Source organism: Rhinolophus ferrumequinum, unplaced genomic scaffold (genome assembly GCF_004115265.2).
Source record: "Rhinolophus ferrumequinum isolate MPI-CBG mRhiFer1 unplaced genomic scaffold, mRhiFer1_v1.p scaffold_63_arrow_ctg1, whole genome shotgun sequence".
NCBI lineage: Eukaryota > Metazoa > Chordata > Mammalia > Chiroptera > Rhinolophidae > Rhinolophus > Rhinolophus ferrumequinum.
The window spans coordinates 35,269-55,609 of record NW_022680426.1 but is presented as its reverse complement, the minus strand read 5'-3'; the positions used below and the strand labels follow the sequence as shown (position 1 = coordinate 55,609).

At 38.4% G+C, this 20,341-nt stretch overlaps 1 protein-coding gene across 1 annotated transcript in view; it reads left to right on the top strand.

Moving 5' to 3' along the window:
* Window positions 1–20,341, top strand: part of LOC117020055 (ankyrin repeat domain-containing protein 18A-like) — a 91,985-nt gene that overhangs the window by 36,655 nt on the left and 34,989 nt on the right. The window contains 2 exon segments of the mRNA XM_033102256.1: window positions 3,206–3,312; window positions 4,596–4,733. Coding sequence (XP_032958147.1) covers window positions 3,206–3,312; window positions 4,596–4,733 — 245 coding nt within the window.

Here is a 20,341-nt window from a genome sequence, read left to right as displayed (position 1 = left end):
TGCTGGCTGGCGAATCACAGTCACCCTAGGAACTTTAAAAACATTTCCAACCATTCACAAGCTAGGCTCTTCCCTGAAGGTTTTGACTGAGTAAAGCTAATAAGGCCTGGTCATGAGTTATTTAGAAATATTTCCCTGAGATTCTGATACAACTCTTGGTTAAGAACTACTAGTGCAATATATCAATTCGCAGATCTCAAATACTTAAGAAATCTCTAGAAGAGGTGGAGTTTGAGAGGTGATTTTCCTTCAGCTCTCTCCTTCCCAATACTCTTTGACTGACTTTTGAACTGTCTGTACCTCTGGGCTCGAGAAGTGGAAGGAAATATCATTGGCGGTATCTACCGGCTTAAAGAAGAACACCTTTTTCCTTTCAGCCATCAGTCATTCACTGGCGCTCAGAGAATCTTTAGAAATTTGCTGATGGGTGGTCTCCTAATGCGTAGAATCGGGCCCTTTAAGAATTTTGCATGTTTGTTTGTGCTCAGGTTGTTAGATCAACAAATGCTTACTGTAAGCAGGGTTTTCCTGCAGTAATAGGAAATTGTGAACCTACTTTTTTGCCTGTTTTTCTGTAAATCTCCAGTTTTCTTTTCTTTGTTTTTAAATTAAATTTATTGGGATGACAATGGTTATTGTATTTAAATAGGTTTCAAGTGTACATTTCTATAATGCGTCATCTCTATGTCATATTATGTGCTCACCACCCAGAGTCAGTTCTCCTGCCTTCACCGTATATTTGACCCCCCTTACCCTCCTCTACTATCCACCATCTCCCCTTACGTTCTGGTAACCACTGAACTGTTGTCTGTGTCTCTGAGTTTTTGTTTCTTTGTCTTGTTCATCTGTTGCTTTCAATTTCATATCCCTCATATGAGTGAAGTCGTATGGTCCTCGACTTTTTCTGTCCGATTTGTGTTGCATAGCATAATAATGTCATGATCCATCCGTGTTGTCCCAAATGGCAGCATTTCATTTTTTCTATGGCAGAGTAGTATGCCATTGTGTATACATACCACATCTTCTTTATCCAGTCATCTATTGAAGGACAGTTTGGTTGTTTCCATTTCTTGGCCACCGTAAATGATGCTGCAATGATCGAAAGTGTGTGATAAACTCTCTCAGTATGTCTGTGAAATTCATAGAGCCGTGGCATAATCACGATGGTAGGTTTAAACATGAAATCCCATGAAGTTAGTAGCAATACAGATGGGAAGTGTCAATAATTTAGTATCAGCAGTCCTATAATGTAATTATCCATTGGATTAACAGTCTGAAAAATGAATACAAATAGATTATGGTTTGAATAAGAATGGGAAAAATTCTTGAAGTGGGTGTACTGAGTCTAAATGACAGTTTTATTGCATGTTGGGGCCCAGTTTTTTAATGAAGCATATCATACTAAAAAACGGAAAGATTTTACATACAAATATTCACATTATACACAAACATTGGGAAACAGCAGATAAAGAAATCTCAAGTGGGCTATAGACTAATTATGGCTCCTCGATATGTTTAGCTTGCCTCCATATGTTGAGTCAACATCGAAAGTTTTGGAGAATGATGAAGAAATAAGGATGTCAGGCTTCTCTTAAAGAATCAAGCCCGGTCCCCTTGAGCGCTGACTACAGTGGGGTGTCCTGTGGCGAGGCTGCACCTCTTACATGAGACATGTGTTCCCTACTGTGCTACTGTCCCTACCTGGGTCCTTCACTTACTTGGGTCACCTTCTTTGCCTCCGTAAGCACTGGAGTGTGCGATTCCTGTTTTATAGAATATTTTGATAAACATTTCAAGATTTTCAAGACAGTCTATATTGATTTATTATATGTATTCTATGTTAATCTCCTTAGAATGAGAGTGAGTTTTTCAAGCTAGAATTTCTAAGTTGTTTTTCTTTTAAAAAAACAAAAACCAAAAAACTTCCTTTTTCATTATACGTCCTATAAATAATGATACCCATTGAAATGTCTTTAAGTCTTATGAGGTCAATGATGCTTATAGATGTTATGCATATTCCAGACAGTATTCTATCTTCTTCCTCAACATGGTTCCTTAAAAATGCAAGTGATTTAGTCGCTTTCATGATGCCTAAAGCTCATCCATATAGATCAGTATTAAAACGTTAACTGATAAGCCATGATATTTTATTTCGGAGTTATATTTTGCCCGAGCTATAAAATAATTTTAAGTAGCAATTAAAATAGAACCAGAATAAAAACAGATTTTTTTCAAAAAGTAGATAGGCATTGGGGTCCCAAGATTTTCATTGTAACTGAGAATAAAATTTCACATGGAGCTTACCAACAGCTAAGATAAAAACCCATCATCTTATAATGGGAGAAAACCCATGGACCATTTAGTGATAAGCAATCAAAGGTCATTTGAAGCCTAACTCTTTTTCATTTAGAGTCCATTTCCTTAGTGACCCTTTTGGAGCAGGGGAGCTGAAGTTGACATCTGGGATCCTGAGAACATGGATAGAAGAGAAGCAAGCAAGTTTGTATACGCTGCAGAAAACCTTCACCTCTGTTGGAAAGCTGTCCAAAGTGTATCCCAGAAATTCTATGATACTTCAAACGTTAATGTTTGCCACTGAAAAGTATTGTCAAATTGGGATTAAGCAACCTGAAACACTTCTTTAGTAATAGCCATATAAAGCACAGTTTTATAATACTTCTCAAACACAGGTGGTCTTTCTGGAATCTTCCTACTGGGGCACAGTAATTAATTTCTGGTAAAGTACATATTCTTTGGAATATAATGTAATAAACACTGCCCCAGAAATAATTATTTAGGTTATCAATTCAATAAAACGACTTAAAGCATTTACGTCTATATTTTGGAGCTTGGAGTTACAGGGATGAAGAATAGCCCCTGCCCTCAAAAAGCTCTGGGTTCAGATGGGGAACGATAAAATAACTGCGGTTAGTGCGATAGAGACTGTGATAGGAGCAAAGATTCTTGGCACCAGGACTGTCAGTGTGTGAAGGGAGTTCTGGGGAATGAGGTGGAAGTTCATCTGTTGGAGAGGAAGAAGGAGGATATTTTAACGGGAAGGAGCAGCAGATGACAGCACAGAGGGCTACTTTTTATTTACTTTCTCTAGTGTATGTTCAAGTTTAGAGGATCTTTTACGAGTTTTCAAATTCAATTTAGAACTGTGTAGTTTTTTAAGCTATAAATTGTTTTCTCTGTCTTACAGGTTGATTTTACACCACTTTTATCTGCTGTGCATAAGAAGAGCCAGAAAATGGTGGAATTTTTACTCGAGAGACATGCAAACATACATGCAGTTGATAAGTGGAAAAGGTACAGTTGTTTGTTCTTTTTTTTAAAACTTAGAACTGTTTTAGAGCGGTAACAGTTACTCAAGTCAGAAAGATTAAATTAATAAGAAGAGGATTAACCTATAGTTACAAAGTGAAAAATATCAGCACATCGTCAGATAGGTAGAAAAGCAATTATTCTGACTGTTGAACAGGAAGAACCGTATCCTGCAGGATTCATATTCATTTATGATATCGACTGATGTCATTTGTCATTGCAGTTTTTGGTCACATGGTATTATATTAGCCAAAGGGTTTTCACAGTAATTTTACTAGTTTTGTATAGTATGGACTCTAACTTAGTTTATGATACAATATTGGATTTAGTCTCTCTGACAGATTTTTTAACCTCTACTGTGTATTCAGTTTTCCTTAAAAGATGCACGTTAAACGTAAATAGCAGTTGATGTTGTTGTTTGGATGACTCTGCTTTAAATTGTTTTCTTCAAGGAATACTGATGTTCTAGGGTTTTCCCTAAGTGACTGTGAATTACTACCACCAGATATGCCTCAGTTTTTATCCTTTGTCATTTCTAGTCTACTTTGACGTGTGTTTTTTTTTTTAATCATTTTTAATTGGTATGGGTAGAAGGGAGAAAGACAACATTAACTGAATAAACTTCTTCTCTAATGAAACAAGTCATGGATGGGTGATAAAAAAGAGATGGGCTTTCAGTTCACTCAGGACTGGGTTCAATGCTCAGCTTTCCTACGTGTCACTGAACATGTTTTCCGATGTGGAAATGAGGAAAATAACATCTCCTTCAAGGATGGTCGTGTGTCATGACCTGGCATGTGATTCAGTGCCCAGCACATGCTTAAGAGCACCGTTAACTCCAACGATGACAATGATTACTAGAATTATTATTAATATGATTGTTTTGAGCCCGCCAAGGAGCTTTAACTTACCTGACTTCTAGCTGACTTTGGATGTACCATACATAAGACTAAGGAAGAAACGGGAAATTCTTCGTTGAGATCTTCACCTATTTCAGATAAGTGACCTCAGCAGAGTTACTTGTCTATTAAAAAACTTTAAATTAGCAACTTCTAGGTAGTACCCAAGTGGGGCAAGAGGCTTTTTTTCGTTGTTTTTATGTCCCTTCATTTTAGCTTTGGACATAATTTACAAAGATGAACACTTAAGCATGTAAATGGTCAATTCTATACAGATAAGCAATATATGGAACTTGGTAAAGTCTCTCAATGTTGCTGTTTACGTAACTTAAAGTTCCTAAGGGTGAAGTTGTCTTTCTGGTATTTCAGAACAGCCCTCATGATTGCTGTAAAGGATAAATCCTCAAATACAGTCCGGCCTCTGCTTCAGGCAGGTGCAGACATCTCTGCTCAAGATGTCAGGGGATGGACTGCGAAAGACTATGCTTCATCTAGCCGTTTGAAGGCGTAAGTGTTTACATTGAAATGCTAGTTATCACGAAACTGAGCTTCAAAATACTTTAACTGTTACTTCTTAGGTAACAGGTGAGACTTCATAACTGGGGTCAGGCAGTGGGGGAATGGCAGTGAGTTAGTAGACATCCTCAGCCAGAAACCAAACAAACGGTCAGACGTGTAAGACGTAGCAAAGGGACAGATTCCTCATCCCGGAACTTTGAAGACCTTTATCTTTAGGGATCCCAACGTTCTCCATTTCATTCCAAGCATAACCCCTGTGTGTCAGGTACCAATAATGTCTCTTCTCTGATTTTCCCAACTAGTTATTTGGGGTGTAAAATGTACAGTTTAGCAGGAAATTCTCTCTTTTCTGGAGGCTATCGACTATGCTCTCCCCCTTGAATTTTGCAAGAAGCTAAAGTGTTCCCTAAGTCCAAGGGGGACCATCCTCTTTCACAAGTCAGATGGAAAGGGAAGGAAGGTCACTATGGTCCTTCATTGGTTTCCACTGATTGCGTTGCTGCAGGCTTGCTATAGAAATGGGTCCTGTCGTCATGACTACCTGTGCTCCCAGGTTCCCTTGCTGATCCCGAGTCCTTGGTGTTCATGGTTTTCCACACTTGGACTTCAAAGTGACGATATTTTTCACTTGACACGCATGTGCTTGTTTACATTCTCAGCCCCTATTCCAGAGCACCAGCACCCTGTCCCGGGAGCTTGGACTTCTAGCTTTAGCCACACACACCCTTCCCCAACACTGAAAAATTATGCGGGGCCCACATCTTAGCCCAGACCATGATGACTTACCCTTTTGAGTGTCTTGTTTTTGTCTTCTGCTAGCACATGTTAGTTGGAACACTCTAAGCTGTCAGAGAGGTGCCAGTAATGCTGCAGGAAAAGATCAGACTTTCCTTTCTCCTTCGTTACCAGATCTGTACCTCAAAGCCACTTGCTATCCCATGGAATATCTTTCCTTAGGTCCTGGAAGGTCCCATAACGCCTTTCCCAGAGTAGTAGGCACTAACTTGCCTGTGATTCCTTAGTTAAGATGAGGCTCAGTGATCTGTTTTCCAAAATAATGAAAATCTGTCAAGTGACTTGACTCTCCCTCAGGTTTCAGAATATTTAAAGATTTGCCTGACACAGAAGCCAGTAAACAGAAAGCTCTGGATCTAAAGGAGGTTACTTGGTTTTAGAATAGCTGCACCCCTTCCATGCCTCATGAATATGCATGTGTTATACCTTCCAAGTCAACTGGGGATGCCTAGGAAGGTTAGACAGACGTGATAGTTCAGAGTTTCAGGAGGTAGACATGAGACAGAACTAGTCCAAGCCAGGTCTTGACTTCTATAAGTTTTCTGCCACGGGTGTGATTAGCTACGATAATAGGGGGCAATTATGTTATCTGACTGATTGAGGTAACATATTTCTAAACGCATTTAATTACAAATTACATAATAGCTGAGATGTACTGAATTACAAACCACAAAGAAAGAGTAGCTAATAACCAAAATTAAAAACATTTTCTGTAAACTGCAACATTTGAGTGTTAAATAGAACCTATGAAAAGCACACATTAGGTTTATTTGGAATTCTAAAATAATTTCAAAAACTAAAGCTCAAAAAAACTTATTCCATTGCCTTACCATTTTGCTGTATTATCTATTTGATCCTCTGACAACCTGTAAATTAAGGCAGTGAGATGCTTGGTTTGTAGAGGAAAACTCTGAGCCTAACAGCAGTGACTTCTCCGAAAACGGATCTTGTGGACTATGGAACTAGGATTTCTGAGTTCTCGACACTTGCCCCTGCTAATTCTAATTAACTGATTGAAGTATACTGCCCTCAACATGACTGGTTCACCTTGCTTTTTTGTCTTCTTTAATCACATGCTTAAGAAAAATTTTGTACAACTTACCATGTTTTTTTTTAACTTAAATTTATAGGGGTGACAACTGTTAGTAAAATTACATAGGTTTCAAATCTACAATTCTTTAATATATTGCCTATATATCACATTGTGTATTGACCACCCAGAGTCAGTTCTCCTTCTGTCACCATATATTTGACCCCCTTTACCCTTTTCTACTATCCCCTCTTCCACTTACTCTCTGACAACCACTGAACTGTTGTCTGTGTCTATGAGTTTTTGTTTCTTTATTTGTTTGTCTTTAGAACTTACAAAATTGAAGCGTATGGGATAATTCAAGTTTTTATATTAGCTCAGACATTACCTGAAATACTCTAAGAATTCCATGTTTTGATAAATGTTTTCCTGTCAGTATTAAGACAGTAATATTATCACCTCTTTTATATATATAGCAACGCCAAACTAATTTCTGATTGTAAAAAAGAAAGGAGATGTAAAAAGTCTTCTGACAATAACAGTCGAGGTAAGACTCCTAATAGTTAAGTATTCTTTGTTGTCTTACCAGACATACAGTAAGACAAAGAAAGTTTTGCTATTGAAAGAGCTGTTAAAAAAAAAGTGTATATTGCATGTACATTTTTTCTTTCTTAGTTAATGTCTTTCTTAATAGTCTAGCATTCAGAATTATTATAAGTTAATTGTAGGTAATTTAAAATCTGAGAGAGTATTGTGTGAAAAGAAACTCATTTATCTAGTCATGACCCCTTCCAATCCCATATGATATTTGTGTAAATAAGAAAAATGATTTTTAAGTTGGTATGTTGTATGTTTCTTCTATAATCTCCTTGCAACAAGTTGGACTTGTGTAAAAATGGATATTTGTTTAAATTTTACAGCAAATGGATTACATGTAGTGAATGAATTCTTGTTATTGCGTTGTGGTTTGTCTCACCATAATGTAACTAAAACTAGGAACTCAACAATACCTTCCTAGTCCCATAAACAAATGGCAAACGATTAAGAACTGCAAAACTTAGCCAGTGTGAAGGAATCGCAGTGAGACTGTTTTTGCAAGGTATCTACTGATACAAGTCAGTAAAGCTGTGCCTTGTTGAGAAGCGTGGGTTATTTTCCATGTGGATATGCCAACAAGGTCTCACTATTATCACCTTTTTTCTTCATAAGTCAAAACAGAGTGAGATATGTTGACCTCATTAGAAGAAGGTGTTTTCTTTTGTTAGTTGGCTAGTTGTCATGACAGTGTAATTTCTCTAGAACAATATGCTCTGTAGCCATCAGTCAAAAGATAATCATAATCAATGATCCCATAGCCTAACTTAGGACTCAAAAGATTGTAATAAAAGTACAGAAAAGTTTCACAATGACAAAAACGCTATTCTACTCACTGAATGTGGCACCTTGTGCATTGTGCAATCTGAAACGCCCGAGGACCCCTTTAACTTAGTAGACCTCTATCAAAGCGCTTGTGTCGGTGGTTTTGCAAGTTATAGGAAACACAGAGATGAAACGGAATTTGATCTTTAATGTGCCCCTACTACTTTAGAGCTGTCCCTGGTTTATTTCTATGGCTTCTTAAAACAGAATTTTCAAGGGCAATCTTTTCATTCATTTATTTATTTGCCTCTGCAGCCGTTTGCTATGTAACCATCAGGTGTCTTTTAGGTACTGAGTGTTATTTTGATGTTGCAGAAGACAAGCATTTTAAAACCACAGTCCCTACCCTCCAAGACCTCGTTCTTATCATTGTCATTTTTATTATTTATTATACTTTACACAGTGATTACTAGGTGCCAGAGCCCACTGAGAGCTTATAATTATCATTATTGTTTTTTATTGGGTGTGTAGTATGAGATCTGACAGTTAAGTTCGAGAACTTGCCACCGTGCACTTACATTAGCAGCACTGTACAAACAGCTCAGTGAGGTTTCATAACCTTGGCATATCAGTGTCTCAGAGCTGTGTTCGTGTTGATGTGTGGCACTGTCTTGCTGAGCGGCACTCATTATTGTTGTGGCATGTTTTTGTGTGCCATTGCAAGGCTGTCTGAGCTTGAATTAGAGCTATGATCAAACATTAAATTTCTTGGTAAAGTTGGCAAGAGTGGAAGTGAAATCAGGAACATGTCAGTCCAGGTACATGGGGATAATGTCATGAAGAAAACGGCCATGTGCAAATGGATGAAACATTTTTCTGAGGGGAAAGATTGTGTCACTGATGAAGAGACATCAGGGCGGCCAGTAACGAGCAGAACTGAGGAAAACATTGCAAACATTCATCGAATGGTGAGTCAAAATCATTGGCTGACTGTGAGAAGCAGAGCAGACCAAGTAAGCATCGATACAGAAACAGTTAGGAAAATTTTAACTGAAAATCTTGGCGTGAGAAAGGTGTGTGCAAAAATGGATCCAAAGGAGCTCACTGATGAACAAAAGCAAAGGGGAGTCAAAGGTTGCCAAGACCTTTTGGAAAGACAAGACGATGTTTTGAGCCGTGTTTTCACTGGTGATGAAACATGGGTGTACCAATATGATTCTGAAACAAAGCATCAAAGTGCACAATGGAAGTCAGCCAATTCTCCACGACCGAAAGAGTTCTGTCGGTCCAAATCAAGAGTCAAAACAATTTTGCTAACCTGTTTTGATATCAGAGGGATTATTCATTATAAATTTGTACCAACTGGACGGTTAACCATGTTTAGTTTTTGGAAGTTCTGAAGAGACTACATGAAAATGTTAGAAGAAAACAACCTCATCATTTGGCCCACTATTCATGGCTGTTGCATGACAGGAATGCGTCAGCTCACATGGCACTGTCTGTGAGAGAGTTTTTACCCAGTAAACAAATAACTGTATTGACACACCCACCTTACTCACCTGATCTGGCCCCCAATGACTTCTTTCTTTTCTCGAAGATAAAGGAAATATTGAAAGAAAGACATTTTGATGACATTCAGGACATCAAGCGTAATACAACAACTGCTCTGATGGCAATGCCAGATAAAGAGTTCCAAAATTGCTTCGCAGAGTAGACTAGGTGCTAGTGTTGGTGCATAGCTTCGCAAGGGGTGTACTTCGAAAGTGACTATAGTGATATTCAGCAGTGAGGTATGCAGCACTTTTTCTAGGATGACTGCGTGAACCTAATTGTCAGATCTCATGGGCCAGACACTTTATGTCCATGATGACGATTTTGGTTGTAAAAAGCTGGGTAGGATTTAAGGGAAGTATGCAGCGTGAGTGGGAGTTGGCCAGATAAAGAGGCAGAAGGACCGTGTTGGGCAGGGGAACAATAATCAAGATCACAGGTTTGGCAGAAGGAACTGCAGACATAGGCTAACATACACAGTGAACTTGGCAGGATTTACGAGCAGTTCAGTTTTGATGATATAAAAAGCGTGCTGTGGGAATGGTTGAGAAGGTGGTGAATACCTAGGTAAGGCAAGCTTAGGAAAGTCTTTAGTTCTAGAGAAAGAAGTTGCTCTTATCCTGTAGGCCTCGGGAAATATATCAGTTAGAATGTTTTAGCTGCAGGTAATAGGTGACCTAATTAACAGTGGTTACAACAGGAGGAACCAGGTTGGTTTTGGTGGTTCTGTGATGCCATCAGGATCCCTGTTGTTGTCCCTGTTTCAGTTGTGAGGTTGTCAGTGTTTTGTGTAAGTCTCATTTGCTGGCTGGTTAATTAGCAATGGCTCCAAGCATCATATACTCACATGACAATATCCAAAGGCTGAAGGACTGCGTTTCTGTAGGTGTTTCTATTTTCTTTTTATGTTTTATTAAAGTATAGTTGACATACAATATTATATCAGGTCAGGTGTACAACATAGTGATTTGACATTGATATACCTTGCGAGGTTATCACCACAATATGTCTAGTAAGCATCTATCACCCTTCAAAGTGACTGCGATATTATTGATATAGTCCCTGTGCTGTAAACTACATCCCTGTGGCTTAGATATTTCATCACTGGAAGTTTGTACTTCTCATTCACTTTCTTTTTCGTTCATCTCTTCAACTCCCTCTCATCTGGGAACAATCAAGTTGCTTTGTTGTAGCTCTGGGTCTGTTTCTGTTTTGTTTGTTTTGCTTTTTTAGGTTCCACATATAAATGAGATCATAAGGTATTTGTCTTTCTCTGTCTTCTTTCACTTAACATAATACCTCTAGGAACTTCCATATTGTTACAAAGGGCAAGATTTCATCTTTTATGGATGAGTAATTATTATATCAGTTATATTATGGATGAGTTAATTATTCTAATATCAGTTGTAGTATTACTGTATACACACACACACACACACACACCCCACAGACACACGTATCAAATCCTCTTTATCCATCCATCTATCGAAGGACACCTATGTTGCTTCCATATCCTGGCTATTATATATACTGCTGCAGTGAACATAGAGGTGCAGATATGTTTCCAAATTAGTTTTTTGGTTTTCTTTGGACAAAAACCCAGAAGTAGAATTGCAAGGTCTCCTGGCAGTTCTATTTCTAATTTTTTGAGGAATCTCCATACTGTTTCCCATAGTGAATATAACAATTTACAAATCCCAAAACAGTGCAGGCTCTGTTTTCCCTTTCCTCCACTTCCTCGCCAACATTTGTTATATGAGGCCATTTTGATGGTAGCCATCTGAGAGTTATGAGGTGGTATTGCACTGTGGTTTTGATTTGCGTTTCCCTGATAAACAGTGATGTTCAGCTATGTGATTCTTTCAAATAGGAAGAAAACTGAGAGGCTGTCAGTAGACCCATGTAACATTTACAGGCTGGGGTACGGCACATGCTGGTTCCCACACCAGTTGGTGGTAAAGCAGTCGCTGTGATTAGCTTAGTATCACCATTTTTCTTTGTGGAGCTGGAGAGAGGTCATGTTCTTTGTGTATTGGGACAGTAAATATCCACACAGCGTTGTGGTTCTCCAGTGAGAACGAAGACGAAGAAATGGCAAGTGAGCAGGGACTCAGCAATGGTTACTGCAGGGATCATGGGAGAGTTTTGAGCAGACGAGGAACAAGATGAGCTGGCATTCGGACACTCTGGTTGTGGTATAAAGCAGGGACCAGCAAGCTTTTTCTGTAAAGGGCCTGATTTTAGGCCGTGTGGTCTCTGTCATACCTACTCAAATCTGCCATTATGGTGTGAAAGCAGTCGTGGGCCAACTGAATAGGCAAGACTGTGCTATAGTAAAGCTTCATATACAAAAGCTGATGGCAGGTTGGAGTTTGCTGGCCCCTCACATAGAGGACACACTGAAGAAAAGCACATAAAAATAACTGGCAGACAAAGGAGGCTTTTACTTCCTTGAACTAGTGTCAGTCTGCTATGATGTTTTCACCCATCCATTTTGAAAGAAAAAAAAGTCAGGAAGGTTAATTTATTCAATTTAACATGTTGGTGTTTGCTGGCTAATGTTTTTCTCATTTGTTTTGCTGAAAATAAATCCTATCCATTTAGGAAGTAACAATAACAGTCGGTGGTGTTTCATTTATCCCCCCCTGTGAAAGCCATCTGCTAAGAGCCCCTGTTTGATTAGGGCAGTGGGGGCTGTGGCAAAATAAAGCAGAGCCTGGAGAGTGTTATAGTTAATACGATTTAGTGATGATTGAATGTAAAATGTTCGTGGGGAGTGAGAAAACTAAGATGATTCCTAGGTTTCCAGAGTGTGCACTAGCATTTCAATGGGACATGAGAAGAGTGACTAGGACATTATCAGATGGAGAGAGAAGAGCAGCAGGTCAATAGGGAAGACACGTTTTTTTCTCTGAATGTTGAGTTTCTTGGTATATCCATGGGTAACTCATCCTACATGTTGGATATAATTTTTTGTTTCATTTTCATTATTTTCATTATTCTGTTAACCACTGCCTTTTCATACGAGAGCTATGTTTTTAGTTTTATAAGAAATAAAGAAGTTTAGAAACCAAAGGAACTCTATAATCAGTGTACATTATTATACGACAAGTGATAGTTATATGTTTTTCTGTAATTATCCCAGTTACTTGATTGATTCATAACTATTATAAAAAGGACATAAACCCTGCCTAGTTGTAGAAAATTGACAGTGCGATCTCTTCATTTTCTATATAGGAACTGAAAGAACATGTCACTGGATGTTCTAATTTTTATTCTGATTAAAATAGGATGGTTGCTTGTTTTACAGTATTTTCTGACATCATTTCGTTTATCCCCTTTATGCCTTTATTCAAATATATCTAGCTCTACAGGATTCTGCAAAAGAAGAATCAAGAAGAACAAATTTAATGACAGGTAATCTGCAAAATCACCTTCTGACCTTAATCATGTAGAAATCATCAACCCAAAGAATTTCATATAATGCAATTTATTAGAGGTTCTTAACACCACACCTAGGCTTGGTTATTCACTAGAGCACTTTACAAGACTCAGCCTGTAGCTGTACTCATGCCTGTGATTTATTACAGTGAAACCAAAATCAGCAAAGAGAAAAGTTGTATGTGACAGAGTCTGGGGGGAACCAGGCGCAAGTTTCCAAGACTGATGTCCTGTGGAGTTAGGAGGATGTGCTTAATTCCTCCACTATTAAATTCTGGTACCACACGTGAAATGCTGTCTAGTGGTTCTGGCATCTCATTAGACTCAGTGCCTAATGCTTTCATGGCACGCCAGTCACATAGGCAATGTCCCCCTAGCAAGTACCAACATTTCCTGATTCCCAGAAGAAAAGCGAGTGTTCAGCACGAACCACCTTGTTTGTACAAGCAGTTCAGGCACCGTGAGCCACACTTAGTTAGGGAATGGTGGGAACCCTCCCCGTATGCAGGTTTCCAGACGCCAGCCAAGGGCCAGCCATTCAAGTAGGACTTTCAAAGGATAGCAGTCAGGCCTGCTGTATGAAATCTTTTCTGCACAGCAGTTATAGGCCTGACTTAATTTTTGGTGTAGCTTAAAATTTTATTTTAATAGCAAGTAATATGGTGACGTGCCTTGGTACTGGTTTCAGTTGTATCATCCATTAAAAATTGCAGTGCTCGTTACTTTTTTGCCTTTTGGCGAGTATTTCACAGGTATTTGTACATACATCACTATGGCAATAACCATGGTAATTTTAATCTTTTTGTGTGATTAATGTTTCAATATAGCTTTTCAATAAAGTCAGCATAATGATTTCTGATTTAAAATTAGAATAAAAGTTGTCCTTTAAGTATAGGGATGATTCCATTTTGATTCACTTGGCACTACATCCCTATTCACCATGATAAAGCGAGATGTTCAATCACATTTATCAGTTATTTTCTTGTGTAAGTATTCCAAAAATGATTTGCTTTGTTTATGGATTTTCATATGCTTCATTCAGTTGGGTGAATAATAACATTCTGATACTGGATCTTTATATTCATTTTCAAGGTGACTGTGCTTCGAAAATAGCATTAATGTGTTCATATCTGGTAATAGCAGGTTCAGTGGAAAACTTTTTTATTTATTTTTTTTAATTAGTAAGCCTTCGTTATTAGAGCTGGTTTAGGTTCAGGGCAAAATTGAGTGGAGAGTACAGAAAGTTCTCTCAAAACCCATATCCCCGTACACACAGAGCCTCCCCCCTGTTGACATCCTGCACCCAAGTGGTACATTTACCACGATCTATGAACTGCACTGACTCAGCATTTCCACTCACAGCCCACACTTTACATTAGAATTCACTCTTGCTGTTGTACAATCTATGGGGTTTGACAAACGTATAATGACATGTCTCCACCCTTCCAGTATCACACAGAATAGATTCACTCCTAGATACCCTCTGTGGCATTTCCTCAGCCCTCCCTTCTCCCTAACCTCTGGAAACCACTCGTCTTTTTACTGCTTCTATACTTTTGCTTTTTTCTGAATCTCATATAGTTGGAATCATACAATGGTCATCTTTTTGAATGTTTAAAAAATTATAACTCCAGGGTCATTGAATGTAGTTATTCAAGATAACCTCTTTGTCTTTTGGGGGTTTTTGTTTGTTTGCTGTTATTCATCGGCTTAGGATCTGATGATATATGACTTACAAGGTAAAAAACCATGATTTCTATACACATTTGCCACTATGGGGAGGGATGAGAAAAATGGCATCACACGCTGCTGTACAGCAATAACTCTTTGGACCTTCCTGCTCTATGAGGTGAGTCCGGATAGACTCTAGCAATGGAGGGAAACAGTGTCAGGGGTTATACTTGATAAAACTGGAATCACAAAGTCTTTCGTACTTACCCTACATTGGAGAGATGGCCAGAAGGAGTCTGTGTGCTGTGTTTTGCCGTGCTGCAAAGGAGGCTGGCTCTTGACTAAGCTGCTAATGACAGGTGTCTCATCCTAAACTGAACACCCTGGACTGAAGAGCGGCACAAGTGATACTGTGTAAGAGCAAAACAAGTGTTCTAACTGCTCTTCATGGCAGAAGTCCAGAAAAATCACGCTATTTAAATTTGCCTTGTTAGTTTATGATACTAATTTTACTACTGATACCATTTTCCTTCACTCTGATGTGTTTGGTTAGGATACAATCATTGTAAGTAGCACTTGACTTGTAGCTATCAAATTTTTGCACATCCCGTTTATTTTTCTTTCATTTGATATGAATATATAATACATACAAACATACATAAGTACATACATATATATATGTGTACGTGTATATGTATGAATATATAAATATAAATATATATACACACATGTAAATAGGAGAGGAAGTAAAAGTTCTGCCTGTATTAATTGCCTAACAATAGTATCATTATTATTCATTCTACTATAGTCTTCAGGGGTTGTCCCAAAGAAATATTTTTTCATAACTTCAGCCTGATACTTTTAAAGTTCTGTGTTTTTCTATTGTGTATTTACAATGTATTTGAATTTTTTCTTTAACAGTGGATGAGTGTTCCAAAAGAGACCGTACCAGCAGGTAGGATTTTATGGATTTCTAAAATTGCATGTTAACTAAGAGACTGCGGAGAGAAGCCAGTAAGCTTTAATGAGTGTTCTGCTCCGGGTTAGACCCTATACTGTGAGCCTAACATTGGTTATCTCAGGTCCTCGGCACAGTAGCTTTGCCAAGTAGCTGTGCTGTTCGGCCTAGTTTTTATTCATTAGACGAGTGTGGTTCCGGGAGGTGGATTAATTGACTCCTGGTTCCATAGTTACCAGGTGGCTGACTCATGATGTGACCTTCAGCCTGATTGGCTTCCCCAGTCCGTTCTCTTGTCCCTCAGCCTGTACTGAGAAGTGCCTGGAAAGGTCTGGATTCAAGATTCAGGTGCAAGTCAGGTGGACTCAGAGAGTCCCATTTAGTGATGTGTTAACGCTGGTTTAGAGTTTTCCTACCAAGCCCAGTTAGCTCAAGCTCTTGTCTTAATGTACTTGACAATTGCAGCAGTCAGGAGAACCTTGTTTTCACCATCAGTGTTTAGGGCAGATCTCAGTTAGATGTGGCCACAGAACCACAGGTTGTACATAAGTAAGACCTAATCAGGCAAGTGTTTTCAGGGATAAAGCGATGTACCCTTCTTGGGACGAATTGTGGTTCTGTAAGTGAAGAACATCTACGTATAAACCATGTTGTGTTAATTCAGCACAAATTGAGAGGATATTTTCCATTGATTTTTACCTTACTGACTCCCTAGTCTGTGTTTCCCTTTAGGCTAGTACGCTTCCCTAGTTCTAGGAAGTTTTTTCTTTTTTCCCAGAGTCTTTCTTCCTTCTTCCATGACTGTTCTTGATTTTTTACCTTTTTCTCTGCTTTTCTCGGGGTTTTTTTGTTGCTGTTGTTCTGTTATCTTTTTCCAGTTCTGCCAGTTAAATGTTCTCCATTTCTCTAGACAGAATCAAAAGTACATAGAATTCCAGGTGTTGAAGGAATGTTAGCAATTAAGTATTCAGAACACCCCCAGTACTTCCTGCTGCCATTAATGTTTTGGTCAAGTGGTTGATCACATGAGGAGTTTGAACTCAAAGAGATTATGTGACTTATTTGAGTGCAGTGAGTGATGAAATGAGATTAAATGTAGGTTTCTAAACCCAGTACACTTCCTTCTTTATTATCCTTTGGGTGAGTGTTTTAATAATGGAAAGGTCTAGTGAATTCAGTGGAAGAGGATAAGAATGGAATTAGCAGGGGAAGCCAAGTTTCAAGAGGAACAACACAGGTTGGGATAGAAATAAGGCTTTTAGAGCAGAGATTAGAGATCTGATGAGGGAAAAGAGATCAGAATAGTAGGGTATGACAAGGTAAAGAGAAATTACAAGAAGGAAGGACACAGGACATTGGTAGTTGTCTAAAAAGCAGATTAAAATAAGGGGTTCAAGAGTGTCCTAAAAATCTTGCTGCTTTTTTGTTTACTAAATTGGAAAAGTAGCCAAATGTACGTTTTATATCAAAACACATTATACTAATTTGAGACCTTGGAAGCATTCTCTTAATAGCAAGTAGGAATGTGGCATCATCCACCTGCACCCCAACTTACGTAGGGGGCTTATGTCCCTCGAATCCTAAGGCATGGAGGTTGCCGAACTACATAGATCTATGGCCCAAGGCAGGTGTCTTGTCACCTCCCCCTCTTTTCCCAAGGCGCTGATGTCCTTCCCATGGATACGGAGGGTTGGGCAGAGGGAGGACTGATTGTGAAAACAGTAATGGAGTTGGATAGGTGGTTACATGCCTGTGTTGGGAGTGGATGAGTGAGGCTCCATTTAGCTTATTTTCTAGGAACAGGGTCATTTGAGCCCATCCTTGTTTCAGGAGTCTATGCCTTCTTAGGCTGAAGTTTTCAAGGTTGGAGTTTGCCAGGAAGCTGTGAGGACAAGTGATGTGGGAGTGTGGGAGTGGGGAGGCTAACAACATACCTATTTGTTCTTTGACTTTTGTACGTGTAACTTGTAAACATTTCACACATTTCAGGGAACTCACTGTAGTGTTTCAGGGTGAAAGGAAGGAATGGGGTCAATTTAATAACAGCTTTCTATGTTAAAGAACCAAGATTGCCATTTTTGACTCACACAGATTAATCTTTGAACCAGGGACAGACAAAGGAGAAGGGACAGTGTATCTTTCTACCTTGATTTAGGTCACTGCTTTTGTCCCAGTTCAGGTTCCAGTTATGTCAGCTATTAATTGCGTTTTCAATTCAGCCTTCAGGACTTTTGGTGAAAACAAGGTACTCTCAGGTGTTGCCAACATATTGGCGGTCATTCTTTGTTATGGAAACTTAGAGTGTATCTTCATTAAATATTGCATGAGTTGGGAGTGGTGGAGGCAGAAATAGATAACTAAAAGCTTTTCTAAAACATCATGTAAATTTTAATCATATCAAGAAGCTTCATTTCATATGCAGATAGCTGACCTTTTACTTCTTTTGTTGTTGTTGCTTTGTAAAGAAATGAATTCACTTGTTTTTGTTGTGTATCTTTACCCTAAAGTCTTTCCTGCAAACGTGGCGTTAATGATTCAAGGCCTGTATCAGATGATGGACTCTTGGATGTTGATACCAAGGTAAAATGCTCCTTTGTGAAATTAACTTTTTTACTCCGAATTTAGTTTTGTTTAGCACATACTTGTAAAATTTAGTACTGTTCCACCTATCATTGTTTTATGTTTGAAATGGAAAATTTGTCACTGTGAACCATTTTATAAAATATCACCATTTGCGGGTTTTTTTCCCTTTAAATTAAAGTTTATTGGGGTGCAATTGTTAGTAAAGTTACATGGATTTCAGATGTACAATTCTGTAATACATTATCTGTATCTCTCATTGTGTGTTCACCAGCCAGAATCAGTTCTCTTTCCATGACCATATAGTCGACCCCATTTACCAATGGTCCTATTTCATCTTTTCTTACCACTGAATAGTATTCCATTATTTATATGTACCACAACTTCTTTATCCATTCATCTATCGAAGGACATTTTGGTCATTTCCGTGTCTTATCCACCGTAAGTAAAGCTGCAATGAACATTGGAGCACACTTGTCTTTATGGATAAATGCTTTCAGATTTTTTGGGTAGATACACCCAGGAGAGGGATTGCTGGGTCATACGGTAATTCTATTCGTAACTTTTTGAGGAACCTCCACACTGCCTTCCATAGCGGCTGCACCAGTCTGCATTCCCACCAACAGTGTATGAGGGTTCCTTTTTCTCCACAGCCTCTCCAACATTGTTACTATTTGTCTTGTTGATGATAACCATTCAAACTGGGTGAGGTGATATCTCATTGTGGTTTTTATTTGCATTTCTCTGATGATTGGTGATATTGAGCATTTTTTCATATGTCTGTTTGCCATTTGTCTGTCCTCTTTGGAGAAATGTCTCTTCAGGTCCTCTGCCCATTTTTCATTTGGGTTGTTTGTTTGTTTGTTGTTCAGTCCATGAGTTCCTTGTATATTTCGGATATTAGCCCCTTATCAGAGGCACTGTTTGCAAAAATCTTCTCCCATTCAGTTGGTTGCCTCTTTATTTTGTCGATGGTTTCTTTTGCTGTTCAGAAGCTTTGAAGTTTGATATAGTCCCATTCGTCTATTTTAGCTTTCACTTCCCTTGCCTATGGAGTCAAATTCATAAAATGCTCTTTGAACCCAAGGTCCATAAGTTCAGTAACTATGTTTTCTTCTATGCAGTTTATTATTTCAGGTTTTATGCTTACGTCTTTGATCCATTTTGAATTAATTTGATGCACGGTGACAGATAGCAGCCCCGTTTCATTCTTTTGCATGTGGTTTTCCAATTCTCCCAGCACCATTTATCGAAGGGGCTGTGTTTTCTCCATTGTGTGTTGTTTGCTTCTTTGTCAAAAATTATCTTTCCATATTTATGTGGGTTTATTTCTGGGATCTCAATTCTATTCCACTGGTCTATGTGTCTGTTTTTCTGCCCATACCATGCTGTTTTGATTATTGTTGCCCTGTAGTACAAGCTCAAGTCAGGGAGTTTGATACCTCCAGCCTTGTTCCTTTTGCTTAGGATTCCTTTGGCTATTTATGTCTTTTGTGGTTCCATACAAATCTGATGATTTTTTTGTTCTATTCCTTTAAAATGTGCTATTGGGATTTTGATGGAGATTGCATTAAATCTGTATATTGCTTTGGTATTATGGCCATTTTAACTATGCAGATTGTTCCAATCCATGAGCACAAAATGTCTTTCCATTTCTTTGTGTCTTCTTCAATTTCTTTTAAAAATGTCTTATAGTTTTCAGCATATAGGTCTTTCACATCCTTACTTAAGTTTATTCTTAGGTATTTTATTCTTTTTGTTGCAATTGCAAAAGGAATTGTTCTTTTCCTTTCTTTTTCTGAGATTTCATTGTTAGTATATAGGAATGCAATGGACTTTTCTACTTTGATTTTGTAGCCGGCAACTTTACTGTATTCGTTGATTATTTTTAATAGATTTTTGGTGGAGTTTTAGGGTTTTCTATACATATATAGCATCATGTCATCTGCAAAGAGTGACAATTTAACTTCTTCATTCCCAATTTAGATGCCTTGTATTTATTTGTCTTGCCTGATTGCTCTGGCGAGGACTTCCAACACTATGTTGAAAAGCAGAGGTGATAGGGTACAGCTCTGTTGTGTTCCTGAACGTACAGCAAAGGGCTTCAGTTTTTCACCATTAATTATGAGATTAGCTGAGGGTTTGTCATATATAGCCTTTATTATGTTCAAGTATGTTCCTTCTATACCTATTTTATTAAGTGTTCTAATC